Source organism: Mustela lutreola, chromosome 16, assembly GCF_030435805.1.
Source record: "Mustela lutreola isolate mMusLut2 chromosome 16, mMusLut2.pri, whole genome shotgun sequence".
Classification (NCBI taxonomy): Eukaryota; Metazoa; Chordata; class Mammalia; order Carnivora; family Mustelidae; genus Mustela; species Mustela lutreola.
Window position 1 is genome coordinate 55,781,127 of NC_081305.1, and position 22,668 is coordinate 55,803,794.

The window sequence follows — 22,668 nt, forward strand, 5'->3', positions numbered from 1 at the left end:
CTTGGGACTTAAACTCATGGGTGGGAGGGAGGGGCGGTCGGGCCTCCCGGTTTCCTGAGGAGGTCGGTTTTCCTAAGGTCCTGACAAATAAATCAGGCAACACGGGAGCTTTTTGAAACAGTTCTCTTTACCCGTGATCACTGAGTGACGCCTGGGGCAGGGAGGCCGACCAAGAGTCTCGGGCGAGGGCTCCCCCACCGTCCTCCCTCCCCCCACGCCACGTCGCCCAGTGGCATCGTGGAAAGAGGATTCTCCCATGCAAACCCCGGAGCCGGAGGGGAACCGGGAGCGCAGTTCTGCACCCCCTACCCCCGGGGCACGGACACGGCCACAGCACGGGGGGCGGAGAGGCCCCGGGGACACGAGACACTGGGGAGGAAGAAGGGACTCCATCCGCAGCTGACCCCAGGCACCGGCGACCTGACGCGGCGGGGCGGGGATGAGTGGCACATGGCGCGAGGCTTGTAGCAGCGAGTCCCCCCTCCCCTCCTTTCGGACGAAGAAGGAAGACTTGGGCCCCGCGACTGGGGAGGAGAAAGGGGAGCGGGCAGCCTCTCCTAGCATGCGGCCTGGGAGGGAAGCCCCGCTCCCTTCCCGCGGGGAAAGGGCATCCATCTCCCATCGGAAACTGATCAATAAATTACAAAGTAGAGAAAAGGGAGGCGGAAGTTTGGGGCGGGATTTCTTCCTGCCCTCTTCGTTCCCCCTCTCAGTCCAGTTCGTGTGGTTTGGTCCAGGCCCAGTCCTTTTGTGAGGCGGGGACTCGCACTCCCCGCTCGTCTGTACAGATGGTCCAGTCCGCGGCGCGAGCTCCCCCGCCCGCTCTCCCCGGCGAGACCATACTCTGGGCAGGAGGGGGAACAGCCCAGCCTCTGGAAGATTCTTCCATCCGAGTGAGGTCACCTGCATTGACGCCGGGGGCAGTACGTGGAGCCGTGAAGATCCATAGTGCCGCCCCGACATCCCCAAGATCGCCCAGGACAGTCCTCACCTGGAGGCCTACACTAGCAGGAGTAGGTCCGGACCGAAACGCCGTCTGCCCGGGAGCTCCCAGAAGTCTGGCCTAGAGGGGGAGCGAGCAGTGGTTTGGTCTGGTGCGCACGCGTGTTATACACACACACACACACACACACACACACACTTCCCTTCCCGCGATGACCACGAACACCCAGCTCCACGCCGGTTTCCCTCCCTTTCCCGCAGCTGCGGATTCATCTAAGGTGCCCCAGGTGACTGTGGGCGGATTCATTTCCCACTTCGGAGAGGGGTGGGGGTTAATCCACTCCACACCCGAAGGAGGGAATTGGCAGACTGAGCAATCCATTCGTCATGTGTCGGGGCGAAAAGGACTAGGCCATTTCACAGAACCTGGAGGGAGGCTTCTGGAACGTTGATCCTTTTCCCACCCCGAGCAGGGGGAAGGGAGGATGGGCCATCGCCCTGGGGAGCCGCCCACCTTCGGGCTGCAGCTTTCGGAGAGGGAGCCCCGGAGATCCCAGGGCCCCCGCTGCGGCCGAACGAAAGTTGGGGGGCAACATCTCAGCTGAGTCGGGGGTTACGCCTCGGAGGTCCTTCTCTCGAAACATCTTCCTCCAGGACGGGGAGCGGCTGAAGGACTTGGCGCTGTCCTAGGTATAAAGGCCAAGCGGCGATGAGCAACCCGCACGAGTTCAGCCCCTTCCTTTGACTCCGCCCCCCTCGGGTTGCACCTCTCCCTTAGCCCAGCCGCTGCCCTGGCCCCGCCTCCAGCCGCCTCCGGCCCGTGCGGTCTAACCCCATCCTTCAGCTCAGGCCCCGCAGGTATGACTAGCAGCTGAGCCTCCACGGGGTCTGAGCCTCGGGACTGCAGCTGCGCCCACCTCGTCCAGCCTCCTGTCGGTGCCCAAGGAGATGAGGTTGCTGAACTCCTTCTCCAGGAGCTGCCGGGCCTGGGGACGAAAGATAGAAGAAGGGTAGCAGCGTGCAGTCTGCGAGGTGGGGGGGTGCCCCGTGTACCCCGGGCCGAGCGGCCGCTCACCTGCGCATTCTGTGTGGGGATCTGCAGGAGCAAGGCCAGGTCGGAGTAGTCGAAGGTCTCGTCCAGGGCGAGCAGCGCCCCATGCACCCCACTCTCCGTGAGGTTTGTGGCGAATTCCTTCAGTCCCAGCCCGGACACCCAACCCATGACCCGCTCGTTGGACCACACCATCACGTCTGGGACAGAAGCGACTCTCAGTGGCCGGCTGGTCCAATTTAAGCCCCAGGTCTCCTCCATTTCTGTTTTCCGGACCCCGCCCCCTACTCTGGCCCCGCCCCCCCTTAATCACACCCTCTCCCCACCTGCTCCAAACTCCTCCACCGGGTGTGGGGAGGGGGGGAGGAGACTCCTATGCTTCTACTCACCCCGGATCTGGGTCTGACTCTCTTCCCGCCTCCGCTCCAAGTCCTTCCGGTCATAATTGAGCCGTTTCAGGCACATGATCCCATAATGCAGACTCACCCTGGGCAGTAGGGAAAGCGGGGTCACAGAGGAGCCTTCACAACTCCAGCGGCTGCTGCTGCTTCCCTCCCCACTGGCTGTGGTCTTCTGGGAAAGGTTGGGGAGTTGTTCTACTGGGTCAGTTTTTGGGATCGCTGACCCTCCCAGGACTTGGGGTATTTCCAACAGGAAGTTCCTACTGGATAACCTGGACAGGATGTGGGGTCAACGAGCCAAGCTGTCTGAGGACATGAACTTTTCCTAGCAGGCCGCCTTATTGGCGGAAGGGACACAGAACTCGGGATTTCCTGAGAATCCGGGTGAAAGGGCCACAGATAGTTCCCGTCACCAGTCCCACCGGCCAACGACTCTCTAGGAGCAAGGCCTCCCCTCAGGACTGTCCCCCTTGGCCAGGCAGCCCCCACCTGTGGAAGCTGTCCACCATCTTGAGCTGGCCCCGGAGCTCCTTCTTGTTAAGATGATCTAACATGCGGGCGTCCACCAGCGACTCCATGAAGTAGCTGCGGTACTGGGGCAGCCCCAGGCTGGGCAGCCAGTCGTTCCCCACCCACTCGTGGTTCATGTCACCATATGCCAGGATCTGGGGCCATGGGCAGGTGGGGGGAGGGGTCAGGCCCTCTGACCCCTTCCCATGTCCGTAGGAGAGTGCGCTCCAACCCCCTGACCCAAGGTCGTTCTTTCTCCACCCCACCTTAGGACATCGGTCAACCTCTGCTCAGGACGATGGACCCATCCAGTGGTCTCCTACACCTTCCTAATAACAGAGCAGACCCTTGTCTCCTGGGAGTGTGGGCCCGGGACCCACAGGATCACCATCACCTGTGCACCTGCCGGCACTGCAGCATCTCAGACCCTCCCCCTGCTGGGAAGCAGAAGCTGCTCTCCCACCAGAGCCTCAGGCTACTGGTGCGGTCAAGGGGGAGAAGCACTAGTCCCAGCTCCGAACAATGCATCAGCCCAACCTCTTGGGCTCTCCCCCAGTAGGAACAAACGATTCTTTCAATGTAGCTGTCCCCACAAGACACGATAATGGATCCATCCATCACTCTCGCACTGTTCAAAAATACCAGTCTCATGCCATAGCTGCCCCAGGACAGTATTCTGGATCAGCCCAAAGTCCTTCACTCCGCGCAAGGAAGCAATCAACACCTTCCCCCACAACCCCCACGCTTCCCCCACCCCACTGGAAAGGAAGACCCAGGTCCAACCTAGCTGGCTACCTCAGGGGAGTTCACGCCTCTCCCTTCTTGAGAACAAAGTGTAGCTCTTCCTTCCCGGACAACTTCTCAGCCTGACCTGCGGCCCCTCCCCAAGATGCTTCCCCCCTTTGCCTCAGGACACTGGAACAGCCCCAGTCCCCCTTGATCAGAAAGAAAAGGTCTCCCCCTAGTTACAGCACTGGATCAGCCCCTAGAGCCCCCGCAACCCACGATAATGGAATGGCCCGAGCCCCACGCTAATGATGGACTAGTCCAGGCTTCTCCACCGACCCCCACCAAGCCACAGTGAGACAGTCCAGAGCCCGGCTCCACGCAGCAGCCCCCCCGCGGTGATGATGGAACGCTCCAGAGAGGGGGCGGGGCTTCGGGAAAGAGGGGCGCGCATGCAGCGTGCACAGCCTGTTCATGCGTCCACGTCCTACCCCGCGCCCCCTACCTGCTCCCAGCTGATCTCCTTGGTCTCCTGACCCGTTAGTAGGAAGAGGGGAGAGAAGGGATGGGTTAAGGGGCCGGCGGAGGGCGGGAGGAACAAACAGACGGACGAACAGACGGAGATTCGCCCCCCCTGCACTCCTCCCCAGGAGAGTCAATGCCACCCCCAAGGCCACCGGCAGGGGTCACTCACAGGCTTGGTCGTGGCCGTCAGGGACTCCATCTCCTCGTGTGTCATCCACACATTTCCTGTGGACTGAGGGGCCAGGGGTGTTATGGGGATTGAGAGAAGGCTTCTGGGTGGGGGAGAGATGTTCTTAGAGGCCCAGACCAGGTCCACTTACATACATTCTGCTTTCTGCCTCAGAAAGGCCCGTCACTGCTGTGGGCCAGGCAGTGAAAGAGAAACCGAAAGGTCATTTATTGAACACCTGCTGTGTACCAGGCAAAAGAACTTGGGCTTTGAGGTCTGGCAAGTTCAAGTTTGAATTGAGGGCCTGCCCAGGTATATGGCTGTGTGGCCCTGGGCTCATCACCTCTCCGATCTCTTGCAGGTGTGTGTAAAGTGACTTTCAGAACAAGGGGGCAGATACAGCAGTGGGGTGGGACAAAAGTTTGGAGTGTGGTAAAGGGGCTGTGTATTCGCATTTACTGAGCACCTGCCCCCAACAGCCCCATAAGTTCAGATGTCACACATGGATTCAGACTCCTCTGTAGCTCCTAATGGGAGCCAGGCACAGTTGTAGGGTCTGGGACACAGGCGGGGAAATTTGAAAATGGACTTAAGAGTTGAAACTGACAATAATGGTCATGTTCTTAGGTATAAAGGCGCAGTGCCTGCGGGGGAGAACATTCTTACTGCTCGAAGATGACCCGATGAAGTAATTTTTGCGGACTAACCAGTAATGGTGTCCACAAATTACACTGGAGGGTCTCAGATACACACACGCACGCAGGGGCGCACGCGCAAACAGCAACTCGGACAAGTAGTTAACAATTGCCGGATTGGGCATGGCATGCAGATGTTTGGGGACGGAACAAAAGGATAAACTATTAGAAGGCCATAAACACTAGGGAGTGAAATTAGGTGTTAATGTACTGGGGTGATGGGGCAAGTGACTAGTTTAATCGTTGAGTTTGGGAGGCTTCCTGAAGGCGGTGACATTTGAGCTGAGACCTCGAGGATGAGAAGGTGGGGGTGGGGGGCGCTCATCAACGAGTTTGTAAGGAACCATATGAATTCGGATTTCTCCCCCGGATGGGGATGGGGTCCTGTCTATGTAAGACAGACGGAGGTAGAGGGGAGGCTGGGAGACCTGAGAAGGGGCTCCCCCGCCCCCGCAAAAATAATCCAATCGGGCTGAGACACAAGGGGGTGAGAGTCTGAGAGACAGGGCCGAAGTGCGCGAGCCCAGGATTGGCTGGTCTGAGGGCAAGAGGCGGGGCCCCAAGGCGGCAAGGGGTGGGATTGGCCCGCGGACGCTCACCGTGCGGGAGGAGGCGGGCGCTGAGGGCGAGGTGAGGGAGACCATCTCCTGGATGGCCAGGCGCAGCTTGAGCCGGTGCAGCGGGTTGCTGATGCCGATCTCCCGCTGGATCTCCGTGTCTGACAGGTTGGCCATGATGGCCCCGCTCTTGACGTTGGCCCGGCAGGCAGCCACATACCATGCAGGCATGCCTACCCACAGCTGGACAGAAGGAGGACGGGAGGCGGGGAGAGGGAAGGAAGAGACACACAGGGAGAGACAGAGACAACATTGGGGGAGACACCAGAGAGACAGGAGAGATACAGAAAGCAAAGGAGAGAGGGAGATGGGAGAGGCGGGAAAGTGGTCAGTGAGCAGCGATGGAGATGGGGCAAGGCAAACAAGAAGAGAGGGAGTCAAAGGGGACACGGGGAAAGGGGGGGATGAGGCAGGGGAACCGGAGGGTAACGTCAGAGTCGCCAGAGTCACAATCACCGTCACCGGATGGGGTTGGGGAAAGAAGGGAAAGAGGGATGGGGAGGGAAGGGAGCAAAGACATTGGGAGAGACACGTGGAAAGACCCAGAGACGTGGGAAGAAATGCGGGGAAGGACAGTAACACAGATGGGGAGAGAGGCCCAGATAATCCCAGACAGTGAGAGAGAGATGTGGGGAGACACAAACAGAGAAAGCCAACAGGACAGCAGGACCGAGTGGGGCACGGACAAAGGCGCAGGGGGAGGGGGACAAGGAGGAGGAAGGCGTTCAGATCAACAGGAAGGCTGAAGTCTTTCAGGGCCTCATCCCCCTGCACCCACCCTCCCTGGGCCAGGAGGAGGATGCTGGGTGGCCCGTGGTGATTCTGAGTGGCAGGGCTGTCACAGGAGTTGGGGATCAAGAGTCGGGGCATTTCGGGTCCCAGTACCTCCAGCCAGGAGACCACGGTGGGCCCATCCCAAGCAGCAAATGGCAGGCCCTGGCGGCAGGCCTCTTCCAGAAGTTCGTGCCTGGGGACAGAGGCCTAGTAGGGTAGGAGCTCTCAGGGACAGAGACACCTCCCCCCACCAGCTTTCCTGGATGGGGCCCTTCCCCACAAACCCCTTTCAAAGCACAGTTCTAGTTCTCAATGGGACGCTTCATGAATTTGCCTGGCATCCTGGTCCAGAGGCCATGCTAATCTCTGGATCGTTCCACTGTTAGTACAGCAGCTGCCAAACTGAGCCCGCAAAGCACTTTTTATGAAAGGTAGAAGACGTAGAAGGTTTACGGGGCAAAGAAAAAAAAAAGTGACTCTCTGTAAGTGGCCTCCCCTAACCCCCAACCCACCCTACACACACACACTCACTTCCTCTTGTTCCGTCGGTCCTTGTCTCCTGGGCCCGTCAGCTTGGCTAACCCCAGAGGGTCTGTGGCCAGTGTCTCATCTGAGGGTGTTCCTGCTGAAAGCAGGGAGAGACCAGAGTTTGGAGAGTCTCAAATAGGAAAGAGACTCTCTGAGGTCAGGGGTGCTGAGAAGGAGGCCAGCGAAGCAGAGGCCCCAGGGGAGTGATAATGCCAAATAAGAAGTGATTCCACCTCCCGGGTGGGAACTGGAGACGTGCCCAGCATAGGGCTGGGTTCACTGGGCTGGCCTTGGTAAGGGGGCAGAGGGATGCTGGTAACAGTTTCACCACTCTCTGCACGGGAGGGAGGGAGGGAGGGAGGGCATATTCCCCGATTTGTGGTGTTCACCGATTCCCATGATGTAAAGAATCCCACCGATTTCAGGCTACCGATGTAAGGTCAGGCAAGCCCATAAAACCCCTGAAAATTAAACTCTTGGCTTTCACAAGCCAGTACAAGCAGGTTCCAGCACACCATCTGCCCTGCCTTTAGGTGGTCCTCTCTCTTTCTCTATTTAAAAAAATAGGTAAATGCAATAATAACATTCATTTAGCTCCCCACCTCCAGTAACCCAGACAGGCCTCAAAGGGCCCTGTCCTTGTCCCTCTTCCTTTACCTCTGCAGAGTCCTGACCCTTTCACATCCTTTGAACTACCAAATGAATGAAAACTCTCAGATGAATGTCAAGTGAATTTGTGAAAAGGAAGAAGGAAGGAAGAGAAGAAATAAAGAAGGGAGAGAGGAAAGGAGACAGGGTTCGCATCAGGGTCCTCACCCAGAGAAGAGCTGTCCCGGCCTGGTGGTCCCATTCGCCCCTTCTCCTTCTTGCCAAAGAGACGGCCTATGGATGACTTGATGCTCTTCTTCTTGGGGGCTTTGTGCAGGGAATCTGGGGTGCCCTCACTGGGTGAACAGGACAGAGTGAGGGCACACCCCCTGAGATGTCTCCTCCCCTGCAAAGTCCTTGCCCCTTCCCCCAACACACCCTCCCAAGCAAGCCCCTCCCTCATCCCATCCACTGTCCCTGCTGACCTTCCCCGAGAGGGCCCACCATCTTCCAGGGATCCCGCCTGCAGTGCCAAGGCCTGTGTCATTCTCTCAAGGCGGGCAGAACGGGGAGTGGGAGGTGGGGTGTCTCCTGGGATGGCTGGCCCCTCCCCTCGTGGAGCCCCAGCTTCCTCCTTGGGGACATGATTCTGTGGACAGAAAGGCCGAGAGGCTGAAATAAATTAGAGGAGTCATGCTGGGGCTCTTCATTAGGGATGAAGAGGGATCCCTTCATTGGGATGTCTACGAGGGGGTGTCCGGGATGCCCCTAGTTTGGGGTACCATTTCTTAAAGCAGCCTAGACCAGGTGGGGTGAGCTGCAGAAACATAAAGGCAATGAGTCGGCCTGGAGCTTGACCGGCCGGTTTTGAGGTATCCCAGCTTCTGGTGTCAGGAGTGGGATCTGCTCAGGCTCAAGGAAAGCTAATGAGTTACACATTCTGGAAGTCAGAAAACTGGGTGCAAGGCAATGAAATGGGACTAATATGTCCTATTCCTCCTCAAAGATCCATTCTGAGGATCTAGTATTAGCTCTCAAATGTATGTTTAGTCACAGAAACCTTAAAAAAAAAAAAAAAAAGGAAGACATGTACTGCATAAAACAGGTAAAAGCAGGCCAGATCTGACTGAAGTACTACTTAGGGTTCAGAAACCCCATGGCTCAGCCTCCCCACTACATTCTCTAAGTTAGATCTTGTAAAGAAAGTGAAGGCTGCTTTTGAGAAATCACTGGTGTGAGGGGGTTTTGCTGCTGTTGGTTGGGGAGCCTTGTCTCCAATCTCACCACCCCCCCACCACCCCACCAAAATGAGACTTCAGAACACTCACGGCTTTGTCGGTGCCCTCACGGGCAGGGCTAGGTGGTGCCAGACGGGGTGTTGAGTGGCCAGAGCTGGGAGGGGAGGGGCTGGCAAGGGTAGAGGTAGTGAGGGAGGGGGGCAGTGAGCAACTACTGCGGTAGCGGCCCAGGGAGTCAAGGCCAGAGCCAGACACCCGGCTCTCTAGCTCCTCTGCCCTTTGTTCCGTTGTCTCCTTCTCCTCTTGGATAAGCCTGAGGAGGAAAAGGGGGCAGACTGGGTGAGAGAACAGAAGCAAGCAATGGGGACAGAGGCAAGCAACTGGGGATTTCAAAAGGCCAGGAAGGCTTGGAGGTAGGGGGGAAAAGATTTCTGAGGAAAGCATAATGAGGTCAGAGGGTCTTGGTGCATTCATCATGGCCTCATAGGTTCAAGGGCAGTCAAGGGGTCATGAGAGGCTCTGAAGGTCATGGAGGTATAAGGGACAACAGGAATATCAGGGTCTGCATCAAGGCTTCCATGATGACAACCACATGGTTCTATAAAATCATAAAAAATTCATTAAGGGGGGGGGGGTGCCTGGGTGGCTCAGTGGGTTAAACCTCTGCCTTCGGCTCAGGTCATCATCTCAGGCTCCTGGGACTGAGACCTGCATCGGGCTCTCTGCTCAGCAGGGAGCCTGTTTCCCTTTCTCTCTCTGCCTGCTTCTCTGCCTACTTATGATCTCTCTCTCTGTCAAATAAATAAATAAAATATTTAAAAAAAACACAACAAAAAACAAAACAAACAACGAAAAAAATCACTAAGGGAAAGAGGTCCAATTCCAAGGAGGAAAAAAAGAGCAATATCATAATAAGATTGGAGGAGATCAGGGACTCTGAGGTCAACCTAGGATCTGAGAAGTTCATGGAGTCATCTGAGTCAATGCCTCAACTCACAATGACTTTAGATGGAAAGTGGTGGTCACGCTGGTGTATTTGCAGGGGCCCATGGACAGTGCATTGTTAGAGGATTGCCAAGTAGGGCAATATCTGGGAAACCAGGGTAGACTTTATGTCTACCAGGGGATTCGTGATAAATCAAGGATTCCTGTTCTATTAAGTAAAAATTCTTGGTATCTTGAATTGAGGTTCTTGAAGTATTAGGGTGAGACTCTTGGTGTTTGAGACTGGGGACCTTGTGTTGTGTTGAGATTCCTGAGGCAGTGAGAGACCCTGGCTACTAGTTGTGTGAAGCCATAACATCGAGGGTGTGCTGAAGGATTCTTGGTGTACTGGCTTGCAAACCTGGGTATTTTGGGAATGCAGTCTTTGCTGTGCTGGGAAATTATGAATACTGGAGAGAGGACATATAGACAGGAAGCACAGAGGAGGCTGCTGGGTATATCCTGAGGGATTCCTAGTTACTAGAGGGAGTGTTGGGAGTGGGGGAGTTCCTTGAGGATAGTAAGAGAGGAAATGCACTCAGGCTTTCAGAGGAGCTACAGGGTCAGCTCGGGCAGGGTGGAGGAGGACTGGGCCAGCGCTCACTTAATCTCCTTGTTGATGGCTTCCAGCTGCTCCTGAAGCATAATGGCGAGTGTCTGCACATCGGCCTGTCCGCTGGGGGAGAGCAGCTCAGCCCCAAACATCCCCTCAGCCTCCTCCTCATCTGAGCCATCCAGCTCCCCAGGGAATGGAGGTGGCATGGACCCTGCAGGGGCAGACCGCTCCCACTCCTGTCTCTGTGTGGGGACAGAAGGATGTCAGGTGTTGGGGCTTCCCTCACCTCTACTGACCTTGTCCACCTTCCATGACCTTGCCCATGTCCCTTGACAAGGACTGGCCTCACCTTATGATCCAGCCCACACACTTTTCCCAGCCCAGCTTTGTCTCTTAACAAGTCCCTTTCCTTGACCAACTGCCCCAACCAGGACTCTACCTCGTCTCCTGATTCCACCATTTCCCTTTTCCCTTGACTCAGGCCACTTCCTTTGTTCATCCTGCATCCCCATTCTAGGATTTTACACCGTGCTCATCCCCCACTCACCGCCCCTCTCCCCACCTCATCATTCCGCTAAGGTTCTCACCAGGTAGCAGGATATCCACGTGGAGACATCAGGCAAGTGGAGAGGATGGAGTTCCAGGAGAAAAAATACAACGTGGGTCCACGAGACCCTGCTTCTCAGCCCAGCCCCCTTCCAGAGCCCTGCTTATTAGACTCTCTTTTCTACTGTTGCCCACCCACCCCCTATTCAGTCTGGGCCCCAAAAGTGGCTGCTGACCTTGGAGGGCTCATCCTTGACCCCTGACCAGCGGCTCCTCTTGCCTGCCCGGCCACTGCCAGCCCCATAGGGGTCCAGGTGGGCACCAGAAGGTAGTGTGGGTGCCTGGGAGTAACGGAGCTCCAGGGCACTTCCGGGGAGAGACCTATGGGCATGAAGAGAGACCAAGGGGTCAGGAAAGGGGCAGAGAGGTCAGGCATCATGGGAAAAGCTCTGGGGTCAGAGGACTGGGAGAGGGATCTGAAGTCAGAGGGCAGAGGCCATGAAATCAGGTGTCAAATATAACAGGAGTCAGTGAAAGCCATGGGAGGAGAGGGAGTGGAGGTGGGGAAGACGTGGAGATCAGAAAGGATGAGCTTGGCCAAGGGGGCTCCTATGGGCGGGAGTGAGGCAGAATGACTAGTGTCACCTGGAGTAGGAGGACGGTGGCCTCCCCCGAAGCTGGTCGATCTCCATCTGCATCCGCTCCATCTCTGCCAAGAGCTGCTCCTGGTGGGAGGAAGTTGAAGGTATCAGGTCAGAATCCACCCCACCCCTGAAGAATTGCCCCTCCCAGCCTGGCTGATGCCAACACCCCCCCAACCCCGCCAGCAATGTCTGCTCCACGTCCGCAGTCCTAGGCCCCCATATGCTCTCCTCCAGACCCCTCCTTACCTTGTTGAGCAGGAGTTCATCCTGAAGCTTCTTCATGTTTGCTATCTCCTCGCTCAGTGAATTCTGTGGAGGACAGTAAGGGGCAGTAAGGGGCTGGAGCCTGGAAGGGGCTCTAAGAGTCCAGAGACTGGTCAAAGGTGATTCCAGGGGAATGAGGTGGATATAAGTGGTGAGCTGGAGGGCATGGGGCTTATGGGGCCAAAGATGCATCTGGGGAGGGGAATGCCTGGGAGCCCCAGAATCCTGCATCCTGTGTAATAAAGATTCAGTCTGAGGGTCCATGGACGCCTGGGTGGCTCAGTCCCTTGAGCATCCGACTCTTGGTTTCGGCTGTGGTCATGATCTCAGGGTCCTGAAATCAACCTCCCCTCCATTCTCTCCCTCTTCCTCCCCCGCTGCCCCCGCCCCCTGCTCCCGCTCTCTAAAATAAATAAATAATCTTCAAAGTGTGAGGGTCCAAAGGGTCAGAGGCTTGGGGAAAAGCCAAGAACTCAGGGGGTGGGTGCACCCACCCAGCTGTTGGGGTGTTTAGACCAGGTACAGACCCGAGAAGTCTGTTGAATTCAAATTCCAGATGCCCAGATTTGACATTTCAGCTAAGGGTTTGGGGAAAGGTCTAGGACCCCGGGATGGTGGCAGGAGGCGGTCTAGGATTGCAGGTTACTGAAGTCCTGGGCACACCTTCTCCTCGAGAGCCCCCATGCGCTCCTTGAGGTGCAGCTGTAACCGTTCGTTGGACTCGCTCAGCAATTTGTCTACCGTCTCTGACAGCCGCTTATTGTGGTCATCGTTCATCTTCTCCCGTTGCCGTGCCTGCCCAAAGGACAGCAAGACAGAGACGCTCTAGCCCACCCGGCGCGGAGCCCCGCCCCCAACTCCACCCCCTTATCTAAGCTCCAGCCCCAGCTTCAAAGCCCCAGCCCCTCTGCAGTCGTCCACCCCCTCACCCGCTGCAGCTCCTGGTTCTTCTCCTCCAGCTGGGCCTCCAGCTGCCGAAGCCGCTCCTCAAAATTCCCGTGACGTTCCTCAGCCTAATGGACAGGAAGCCAGGGCCTCTGACTTTGCCCCACTAGGACCCAGTCAGGCTCAGGCTCCGCCTCTTCCAAGGCTGGGGGCCAGGCTCCACCCCCCAAGCCCCAGGCTCCTCCCCTGAGAGACTCCAGACCCACAGTAGGATTCTCACCCTGTCCCTTCCTCGGGGGTCTGTTCTGTCCCTTTTGTGTTCCAGGCCATCCTGTCAGTCAGGACTAGAGAACCCCCAACCCCTCACAAACCTTCAGGTCCTGCCTCCGTTCCAAGTTCCCTCCCTTTTCTGGACCCCTGGCCCTGCCTGTTTCCCCAGAATCCACGAGGCAAGTCTCCTACCCCCCCAAACCAAAGGCCCGGCCTCATCCCTCTACCCCACACCCCCACCCTCCTGCCCCACACCTCTCCTCACTTTGTTGAGCGCCGCCACCCGCTGGGCCAGCTGGGCCTCTATCTCCGGCAAGGTCTCCGCCTTCTGCAGTGTCTGCTGCAGCTTCTGCTTGGCGTCGTCCAACCACTCTGCCAGCTGACGGCTCTTCTCCTCACTCTGAGGGAGGGCAGACATGGGGGTGGGGGGTGAAGGGGGAAGGACAGGAAGCAGGTCACACAGGCCGCGGCCTCGTCCCCATGTCCCCTCCCTGGCCGTGCCCCTACCTGACGGTACAGCGACTCCTTGCTGGCCAACTCATTCTCCAGCTTGTCATTGGCATCGTGCAGAGACGTGGCCTCTCGCTGGGCACTCAGGTAGCGCTTCTCCAGGGTGGTGATCCGCTCCTCCATATCCTCCCGCTGCGCAAGCGCCTGCAGAGGCCGCAGAAGGTCACGTGGACGACAGCTCCCAGCAAGCCCCAGGGTGGGGGGTAGTGTAGGCTTAGAACCCCAGACCAGACACCCCACGGTATCCTGGGAAATGAAGTCTCCAACTATCTGGGCATCAGAATGGCGGAAGCACACCTCCCAAGAACTGGAATAGCCAACCTTAAGGACCCCGACCACCCAAGAGTTCAAACAGTGGTACCACACCTCCCATGAGCGTCTAGGATGTACTGTCTTAGACCCTCCCTATATGGATGACCTGAAGCCCATGGGATCGGAAATCTCCCCTTTCCTTGGTCCCCTCCCCTCAAAACTCCAGGCCTTAGGGGCGCCTGGCTGGCTCAGTCAATAGAGCCCTGTGACTCTCGATCTTGCGGTGCTGTGTTCAAGCCCCACCTTAGCGGTAGAGTTTACTTCAAAATAATAATAAACTGGGCGGCTCAGTGGGTTAAAGCCTCTGCCTTCAGCTCAGGTCATGATCCCAGAGGCCTGGGATCAGGCCCCACATGGGGCTCTCTGCTCCGCGGGGAGCCTGCTTCCTCCTCTCTGCCTGCCTTGCTGCCTACTAGTGATCTCTGTCAAATAAAACAAATAAAATCTTTAAAAATAATAATAATAATAATAAACTACCTTTAAAAAAATTCTAGTTATATTCAACTGATGAATCACTAAATACTACCTCTGAAGCTAATAAGAAAGAAATAAACATATCAATAAATAAATAAACAAATCCAGGACAGATTTTTCAGCAAATTCTAGCACAGCCCAGCTTTAGAATTACAGAGAAAGTGTCGTAGGGTCTCATGAAAAACAAAAGTCCCTTCCACGTGGGAGCAAATATCTCCCAAGAGGCCCATGTTAGCACAGGCTCAGAAAAACCTAAGTCAGGACTCCAGGGTCTCATGGAAGATGGACTTCTGTCTGGGAGCCCCAACAGGACCATCCAGGCTTAAAATCTGAGGTGAAAGTCCAATGAACGATGAAAAACAAAGTGCTCGCTCTTCTTTCTCATCCACAGACTTCCAACATCCATATCCTACATTTCCCAGCAGTCCCAGGGACACAGGAGTTAGGATCAAGGGGCCTAAGCCACCATGGGATGAAACGCAGACAGAGGAGTTCAACTTGGGAGCACAAGAGTAGGGTGCCTGGATGGCTCAGTCGGTTAAGTGTCTGCTTTGGGTTCAGGTCATGATCCCAGGGGTTGTGGGATGGCCCGTCCCACAGACCCCTCCCTGTTCATGCTCTCTTTCTCAAATAAATAAATAAAATATTATTTTTTTAAAAAAGATTGTATGGAGGCGCCCAGGGTGGCTCAGTCAGTTGGGTGTCTGCCTTTGGCTTGAGTCATGATCTCAGGGTCCTGGGACGGAGCCCTATGTGGGGCCCTCTGCTCAGCAGGGAGTCTGCTTCTCCTTCTCCCTCTGCCTGCCACTCTGCCTACTTGTGCTCTCTCTCACTCTGTCAAATAAATAAATAAGATCTTTAAAAATAAATAAATAAATAAATAAATATTGTATGTATTTATTTGAGATAGAGCGAGAGAGCACGAGCAGGGGAAGGGGCAGAGGGAGAGGGGGAGAAGCAGGCTGTCCACTGAGCAGGGAGCCCGATATGAGACTGAATCCCAGGACCTGAGATCATGACCTGAGCCGAAGGCAGACGCTTCACTGCTGAGCCACCCAGGTGCCCAATAAATAAAATCTTAAAAACAAAACAAAACAAGACAAAAAAAAAAAAAAAAACCGCAAAAGAATTTCCCAATGATAACCTATCTCGGACCAGTTACTGAATGCCTACCATGTAGGTGTCATTCGCCAACACCCTGGAAAGGGACATAAATCCCATTCTACCGGTGAGCAAACTGAGGCACAGAGAAGAGGAGAGTCCACACAGCTTGTGGACCGATTCCAGGTTCCACCATTTATGAGCTCTGTGACTCTGGGCAAAGGGGGACAGGGAGGGTTAGGGGGAGGGAGGGACAGAGGGCAGCCCACCAGGGGCTCCGGCCTCACCTCCTTGAGGTCGCGCTGGAGCTTGGCGTTAGCTTCCTCGGCCTTACCCAGCTCGCGGTGGGCGGTGCCCAGCTCCTCCTCCAGCTGGCTCATCTGGCGGCACAACACCGCCAGGCGCTCTCGCAGCTGGCACACCTCCGCACGCTGCCGCTCCAGGGCCTCCTCCAGCTCCGCAGTCCGCCGGTTCGATTCCCCGCCAGGACCAAGGCCATTGGCCAGGGGCTGGAGTGGGAACAGTGAGAGAAGAAGGACAGAACACAGAGTGGGGAACACAGAGATATAGAGAGAATACGAGGATAAAGTTGATGCAGGGGATGGGGGGGTTTGGGGGGGTTAATCAAAGGTCAGTCTAGAGGTCGCAGAAGTTAGCTAGGTGACTTGAATCAGAGGTCAAAGACCAGTAAGGGTCTTAGGACTTCAGGTGTCATAGAGCCAGTGAGGATCACACCAAACATTAAAAAGATGATCACAAAGTCAGGGGGCTGAGTGGAAGTCACAGGGATGGGGATCCTTGAAGAGCCAGGGGAGCGAAGGCCTACCGCCTCTCACCTGCCCATCCCCATCCTTGCCGGGCTCCTCCAGCCCGGACCGGCGCCTAGACAGCTGCTCTCGAAGGCTCAGGGTCTGGAAACAGGAAACAGAGATCAGGACGAAGAGAGTCCTAGAGCCAGCAGCTCTACTTCCCACTGGCACTGGTCCTGCTGGAGCCACCCCATCCCACAGTCCGTCTTTAAACCCTGTGCCTTCATTATATATCTCCTTAGCTGCTCAGCCTGAATAAGTCCACTGTTACTCTTCCGCCTAGCCTCCTTGTGGCGCTGTCCCCTATATCCCTAATTTTCCCCATCCAACTATTTCCTCCACAGTCTTCGGTTCTTTCCCTTAGCCCCAACCCACTCAATCAGCTCCACCCCATTGGTAGTCCCCTTAGTCCCTCCTCCTTAGCCACGCCCCCACCTCCTGATTGCTCAGCTCCAACTCCTCCTCTAGCACCGCCACCCGCTCCAGCGCCATCCGCAGTCGCTCCCGGACCTGGGGATGAGGGCAGGACAGAGTGAAGTGGGGATCAGACACAATCTAAGACATTTGACTGTGAGGCCCAACACCCCTGGGACGGCCTGATAGGGCAACATTAGCATTCCTCTACCTATAATTGTTGTGCAGCTCCAACCAGTTGCCAAGGCAGCCCTACCCACCCGTAGCCCCCACTGAAATTCATTTTTCAACCAGTCGGGTCCCAGTCTGAGTCGCCCGTCCCAATCGATCTCAGTTAAAATTCTTCCCACTTAGGACATCCCCAATCAATCACAGCCGGAATCTCGCCTATCCAGGACAACCCCAGCTGACCATGGGCTTAAGTTCTGCATCCAGGCTCTTCCGATTCTCATACCTTCTCATCCAGGGCCTTGTGGTGCTCAAAGAGGGATTTTAGAGCCTTGAGCACCTCCACCTCGGAAGAGACCCCACCCGGGGACTGGGCCTGGCGCTTTACCACGGTCATGCGCAGTGACCTCTCGTGCCTGGACACCAGGCATTCCAGATGTTCAAGGAGAAGCTACAGGGTTAGGTCACCGGGCCAAGAAAAAGAGGCAAGGGAAGAGAGGCAAGGTCGAGGACAAGAGTAGTCCAGATAGGTGGGGCGGACACACGGAGGAAGAAGGGAGCCAAGCAAAGAGGTAAGGAGAGCAGTCAGGATAAAAGAGGTATATGAGAGGTAGGGGCATGGTCCAGGAAGGAATGGTGCAGGAAAAGAACAATTATGGAGGTAAGGGAGGAGATGTGAGGGAAGGAGGGACCAGAGGAGACCAGCCAGGAAGTCGGAGTAGGGAGAAGACGGGAAGGCAAAATGGGTTAAAAAAAAGACGGGTTAGGCAGCAACACCTTTGTGGCCCCGCCCACCCCATTTAGGCCCCGCCCCCACACCCCTCACCCTCGTGTTGTTGCGCTCCGCCTTCAGCTCTGCAATCTCTTCCTCCCGCTCCAGCAGCTGCTCCCGACATAAGTTCAGTTCTTTCGTCAGAGCCGCAAACTCCTGTCCAGATGTGAGTAGGATCGGGACAATTAAATCAATCCTTTCCCCATGTCCCTCCTTACACGGGCCTGGAAGTTTGAAGGCCCCGCCCCTCCCTGCTAAATCCCGCCCCTTCCAGCGGCTCAGGCCACGCCCATCACCGGCAAGGCCACCCCCCCACCGTGTACTCCTCCCTTCCACGCACCAAGTCCCGCCCCTTCCGGACCGCCCCCTCCGCGCCTTCGGTGGTCGAGATCCCGCCTCCCGCAGGCCCCGCCCCGGTCCCGCCCAGACCTGGGGCAGAGCGATGCTGAGCTGGCGCTGCAGCGAGTCCTTCTCGTGGCCCAGCTCGCGCAGCCGCAACTGCGCGGTAGCCAGCCCGTCCTGCGCCTCACGGAGCGTCTCCAGCAGGCGCTCGCGCTCCGTAAGCATCGTGACCATAAGGCGCTCCAGCTCGCCGCCCGCCTCGTCCGGGCCCAGCGCCGAGCCCCGCCGGCCATCCTCGCTGATGGTGGGCATCACCTCGCACATCATGGCGGCGGTGCTGGCCTGCGGGAGTGGGGAGGGAGCAGGGAACAGAGACCGGCCTTGTCGAGGCACTGACAGAGAAAACTGAGGCACGGCCACTGGGATACTCCATAGTGGAAACTGAGGTAGGGCAACCCGGGCATTGTACAGAAGAAACTGGGGTCCATCCGTTCTGACCATGGCACAGGATAAACTGAAACCCATTGCTCTCAGGAAATCAGGCCCAGCTACGTGGGTGAGAGAATCTGGGGAAACTGAAGTCATACTCCATCAGGCACTAGCAGCAAATCTAAGACCACTCTTGTCGGAGAAGCCAAAACCAGGTGACCCATTGCCTCAGTCAATGGGAAAAATCAGTCCACCTGTTCTAACCCTACTGGAAATACCCAGGAGCCCACTGCATGAGTGAGAAGACAAGCACAGCTGAGAATCATGCCTTCAGGAAGTCAAAGAACCGGGACCACAGAATTAGGACAGTGGTACTAGTACAGGGTCACAGGGATGGCCGTCACTTATCCAGCCCAACTCCTGCCGCCAATTTCCCAGACATCTGGACCCCAGCTCCAGATATCTTTAAAAAAAAAAAAAAAAAAAAATTCTTTCTCCTAGAAAGAATCTTAAAAACACTCCACTTGCTAGCCATCTCCCACAACCCAGGAGTCCAAGATCCATCTCCCTCCTACCTCAAGTCACAGGAGGCTGGGTCCCCAGCTCCCTTCTCTCCCCTAGACCCTGGAGTCTGAGCCTCCAGCCGCCTCTTCCCCAATCCTGGGGATCAGACAGGGACACAAGAATCCGAGCTTTCCACCTCCATCCTCAGACCCAGAAATTCCAGCTGGCCTGCAGACCACTCCCCCCCCACCCCGCCCAGAACCCAGGAGTCCAGGCCCCCAGGCCCCAGGAATCTGCCTGTATTAGCCGAGGGCGGAGATGAAGGGAGGTCTCCTGAACCGCTCCCTCCACACACATCAGGTCAGACGGGTCCAGCTGGCCTGGTCGAAAGCAGGAGGGACTTTCACTCCATTCCCTCCTTTCCTTCTCTCCCTCCAGGCAGCGGCATAACCGGTTCTGACAGTGGATAGTTCCCAGCCCCACCCAGCATGCAGACTATGTCCAAAACCTGGAACTGGGGTCTTGGACTTCAGTGAGAAGAGGAGGGGATGGAGGACCCTGGAAACTGGGAGTGAAGGCAGCTAGATGCCTGTACCCTTGGATCTTTGAAGAGGTGCCCCGGGAATCTAGACACCGGCATGTCGGCACTTAGAGGCCAGATTTAAGACAATATTTATAAGGAGACAAGTCAAACCAAATGGTATCTAAACCCAGAACCTACTCGGGAGGTGCAACACAGGATGTTTCCGAGAAGCCACTCTAGAACTTCCAATTCACTGAGAAGGAATAGAACTTAGCAAGGCTGGGTGTAGGATCTAGAAGGCCATTGTCATGAAGACAGTACAGAGTGCAGAAAGGACATATGTATCCACATGTACAGTGTGCTTGGGGTAATTCCTTACATAGGGCCAACTAGAGGGGCATAGTCTAGAACCCAGGTCTGGAACCCGAACCAGTCAAAAGCAATCCAATAAATTAAAGAGTGGTCTGGGTCACCGAAGAACCTCAAACACAGAGGGGAGCATAATGATACCTAAGAACACACCTAATGAGATGCATGACAAACGTAGTCAGGAGACATCTAGAACTCAGAACCCATCAGGGAGGCAGGTGTAACAAAGAATATAGCAGGGGTCACACTCTCGGTGTTATCATGTGTCTAGATGACAGATAGAAGGTGGAAGATAGACTCTAGAATATGCTCTGGGCGTGGGGGAAAAAACCCTAGAAAGTCGCAAGGAGTTTGCCCGGAACTTACAAGTGTTTGGGGGAAGATTCAGAAGCATGCTGGGAATTGAGAATTTACTGGCATAAGGACTGAGCTGGCAAAGGAAAGGGGGAGAGATGTTCTGGAAATGAGGACATTTCTAGCTGAAGACTCCAAAAGAGGAGATAAGCCTAGAGCGTGCTTAGAATGCTAAAGTGGCAGATGGAGGAAGAAGCCCACAGTCCTCCAGGAGATAAGTTCTAAACGAAGGTCATGTTGGGGAAAAGACGGACAGAAAAGGTAGGAATGGATAAGCCTAGTACCGAGTACCTGAAAAGGAAAGATGTACATTTCAGTGAGAATCCTTTAGATTTAAGACGGTAGACGTGGATGGAATCTAAAATAGGAAAGTGCATTTTAAACCTGATAGCACAATGTGGAGAAAGGCTAGAGCATATAATTGGAACACACATATTCTAGAATGGAGACTGCCCCTGGGAGGAGAACGGAATCTAGAACAATGCCAAGGATGTGGCTGGAACCTAGAACACACCTAAAATAGAATTTTAGTAGAGAATAAGCAAGTGCTGGTTTCTAAAAATTCAGAACACATGTGAAGAGAAGGTGAGATCAGAATTTGGTTTGGGGACATTATCAAGACATTTGAATTCCCCTGGGGAAATGCATGCCTAGAATTTAGCATCTAACCTAGAATTGAGAACATACTGTGGGCGAAAACAGAAGATACTGACTGAGAGCATTCTAAGATTAAGAAAGAACCTAGAACATTGCAAGGGCACAGTTTAACTGTAAATACAGAAGACAGTAGGTAGGTTCTGGGTCATCTAATGAACCTAGGTCACAGAACACATCTAGAGGAAAGCGTGTATGTTTGGTTCATCAGCCTGAGAAGATATACACAGAGGATGGGACAACATGACACAAACATCATGATAGGGTGCTGGAAACATCTCAAGAAGAGAGAATATCTGGGAATAGAGAAGAGAAAGCCCAGGGAGCACAGTGCCTGAGAGGATATGGCGATGAGGCAGGGATTTGTTAAGGACACTCAAATTGTCAAGTTGACGGGGGACCTGGTTCCCTAAGAGTAAGAGCTAACGGGCCTGGAATTCTGAATCGTTGTGGAGATAAAGAACAGTGAAAGCTTGGAGCCTGAGTCCTTGTTGGGAAGGAAGGTTGTGGCAGATGGCTTTGGTGGGCAATACAGAAGCTGGCTTCTGAACTCCTTGGTCTCTGAGGGGATGCAGGACCAGGGACAAAGCATCTAGGTGTCCAAAGGGGAAGGTGGGCAGAAGCCAGAGAATTGCATTAAGAATTGCATTCCAAGCTCCTGAAAGGGAGAGTGTCATGGTGCCTGAATCCCTAACCAGGCAGATACTGGGATGTGGGGAAGCTGGATATATTTGCCTGAGGGGCACAGAGGCTGCTGAACTGGGTCTCTAAAGGGGGCAAGACCTGGGGAACCGGATTCCCAGGTCCTGAGCAGGTGGGGGTTACCAGCTAGGGCCTTCAGCTAGACGGAATGAGCACAAGCAGGGCTTCCAGAGACAGGTGGGAGCTAGATCCCTGGATGCCAAGGTCCCTAAGGTGGACCAGGAAGGAACATTCAGAAGCCCCGACTCCTAAGAAGCAGCTGGGGTCCCAGAAACCTGGGATACTGAGGACGGGCCGGGAGGCTCGCCAGCGGAACCCTGAGGCTCGGGCGCCCGGGTTGGAGAGGGCCCCGGGTATCTCCGGGTCAAAGGCGCGGCGGGGGGTATTCCCCCCCCCCCCCCGGCGCCGCAGGCGCCCCCTCCCCGGCAGCAGGAGCAGCAGGAGGTGGGGGAGGTGAGGCTGCCGAGTGCGCTGACCATGGACAGCTCCAGAGCGGGCTTGAGTCCAGGGCGGCTGCCGAGCCGGCCTGGACCGAGGGAGGATGCTGGCTGTTCAAGCCGGAGGCTGGAGATGGGCAGACCGGGTGCACGAATAGGGGACTATGCACACCCGACGGGGGGCAGCTGGCCCTGGCTGGGGGTCTGGCACAGCCACAGCAGGTGTCTGGAGCTCCCGGGAATGGGCCGAGGAGGAGGATGTAGGTTCAGAGAGGGCTGCCGGGGCTTAACTGGGAAATCCAAGCTCCTGGGCCCTGGACGAGGCGCCAGGCGGCAGTACGCCTGGGATTCTAGGGTTCGGTTGGGGACTCTGAGAGCCGGGAGGGGCACGCCTGAGTCTCTGGGGTTGAGCTGTGAAATCTGGGCTCCAGAGCCCCCGGGGATAAAGAAGGCAGTCCAGGATCTCGGGAAGGAAAGGGAGGCTCGGCGAGGGGTCCCCGGGGTGGGTACTGCCAAGCGGGCTGGGCCGGGCTCTTACCTACCTGGTCCGCGGCGGTTGCGGGCGGAGCTGGGCTGCAGGAGGGACGTGGGGTGGGGTGGGGGGACCGGGCGGGGCCCCTGGCGGCGGCCGGGGCCCGGATCTGTGGCTCCGGAGCCCTGTCTCCGCCGCTCGCGCGGGCTCCGCGTCTCTGGCTCCGGCTTGGGCGCTGGGGACCCCCCCTCCCCCTCACGGTCTCACAGCCCTCTACCCTAAAATAGACCCCTGCCCCTATCACCGTTCAGCCTCCCCCCCGCGAGGCCACAGCCGCCAGATCCAGGGGTGCCCACCAGCGCCCCCCAAATCCCACCTCCCCCCCAAAAAAAATTCCTCCTCCCTCCCC

The 22,668-nt window shown here is 56.1% G+C and overlaps 1 protein-coding gene and 1 pseudogene across 4 annotated transcripts; both read right to left on the minus strand.

Annotated features, from left to right (window-relative positions):
• Positions 1–109: 109 nt before the first annotated feature.
• Positions 110–22,625, minus strand: PPFIA3 (PTPRF interacting protein alpha 3). 4 transcript variants are annotated; one of them, XM_059152778.1, is made up of 30 exons: positions 22,330–22,624; positions 17,903–18,157; positions 17,528–17,629; positions 16,988–17,152; positions 16,555–16,629; positions 16,147–16,221; positions 15,598–15,819; positions 13,421–13,567; positions 13,179–13,313; positions 12,688–12,771; positions 12,422–12,553; positions 11,741–11,803; positions 11,496–11,575; positions 11,087–11,231; positions 10,353–10,546; positions 8,855–9,077; positions 8,012–8,175; positions 7,755–7,882; positions 6,942–7,035; positions 6,522–6,603; positions 5,619–5,819; positions 4,325–4,387; positions 4,136–4,162; positions 2,884–3,059; positions 2,383–2,480; positions 2,018–2,193; positions 1,860–1,928; positions 1,457–1,628; positions 992–1,063; positions 110–903 (listed from the first exon to the last, which is right to left on the minus strand). In XM_059152778.1, exons 2-29 carry the CDS (start codon positions 18,140–18,142, stop codon positions 1,005–1,007), a joined length of 3,591 nt encoding a protein of 1,196 aa, XP_059008761.1. In that variant the 5' UTR covers positions 18,143–18,157; positions 22,330–22,624; the 3' UTR covers positions 110–903; positions 992–1,004. The 4 variants fall into 4 exon arrangements, with proteins under 4 accessions (XP_059008761.1, XP_059008760.1, XP_059008763.1 ...); XM_059152777.1 differs by having other exon boundaries at positions 110–1,063; positions 22,330–22,625; XM_059152780.1 differs by having other exon boundaries at positions 110–1,063; positions 10,353–10,540.
• Positions 6,717–6,815, minus strand: LOC131819011 (U6 spliceosomal RNA; annotated as a pseudogene).
• Positions 22,626–22,668: the final 43 nt, after the last annotated feature.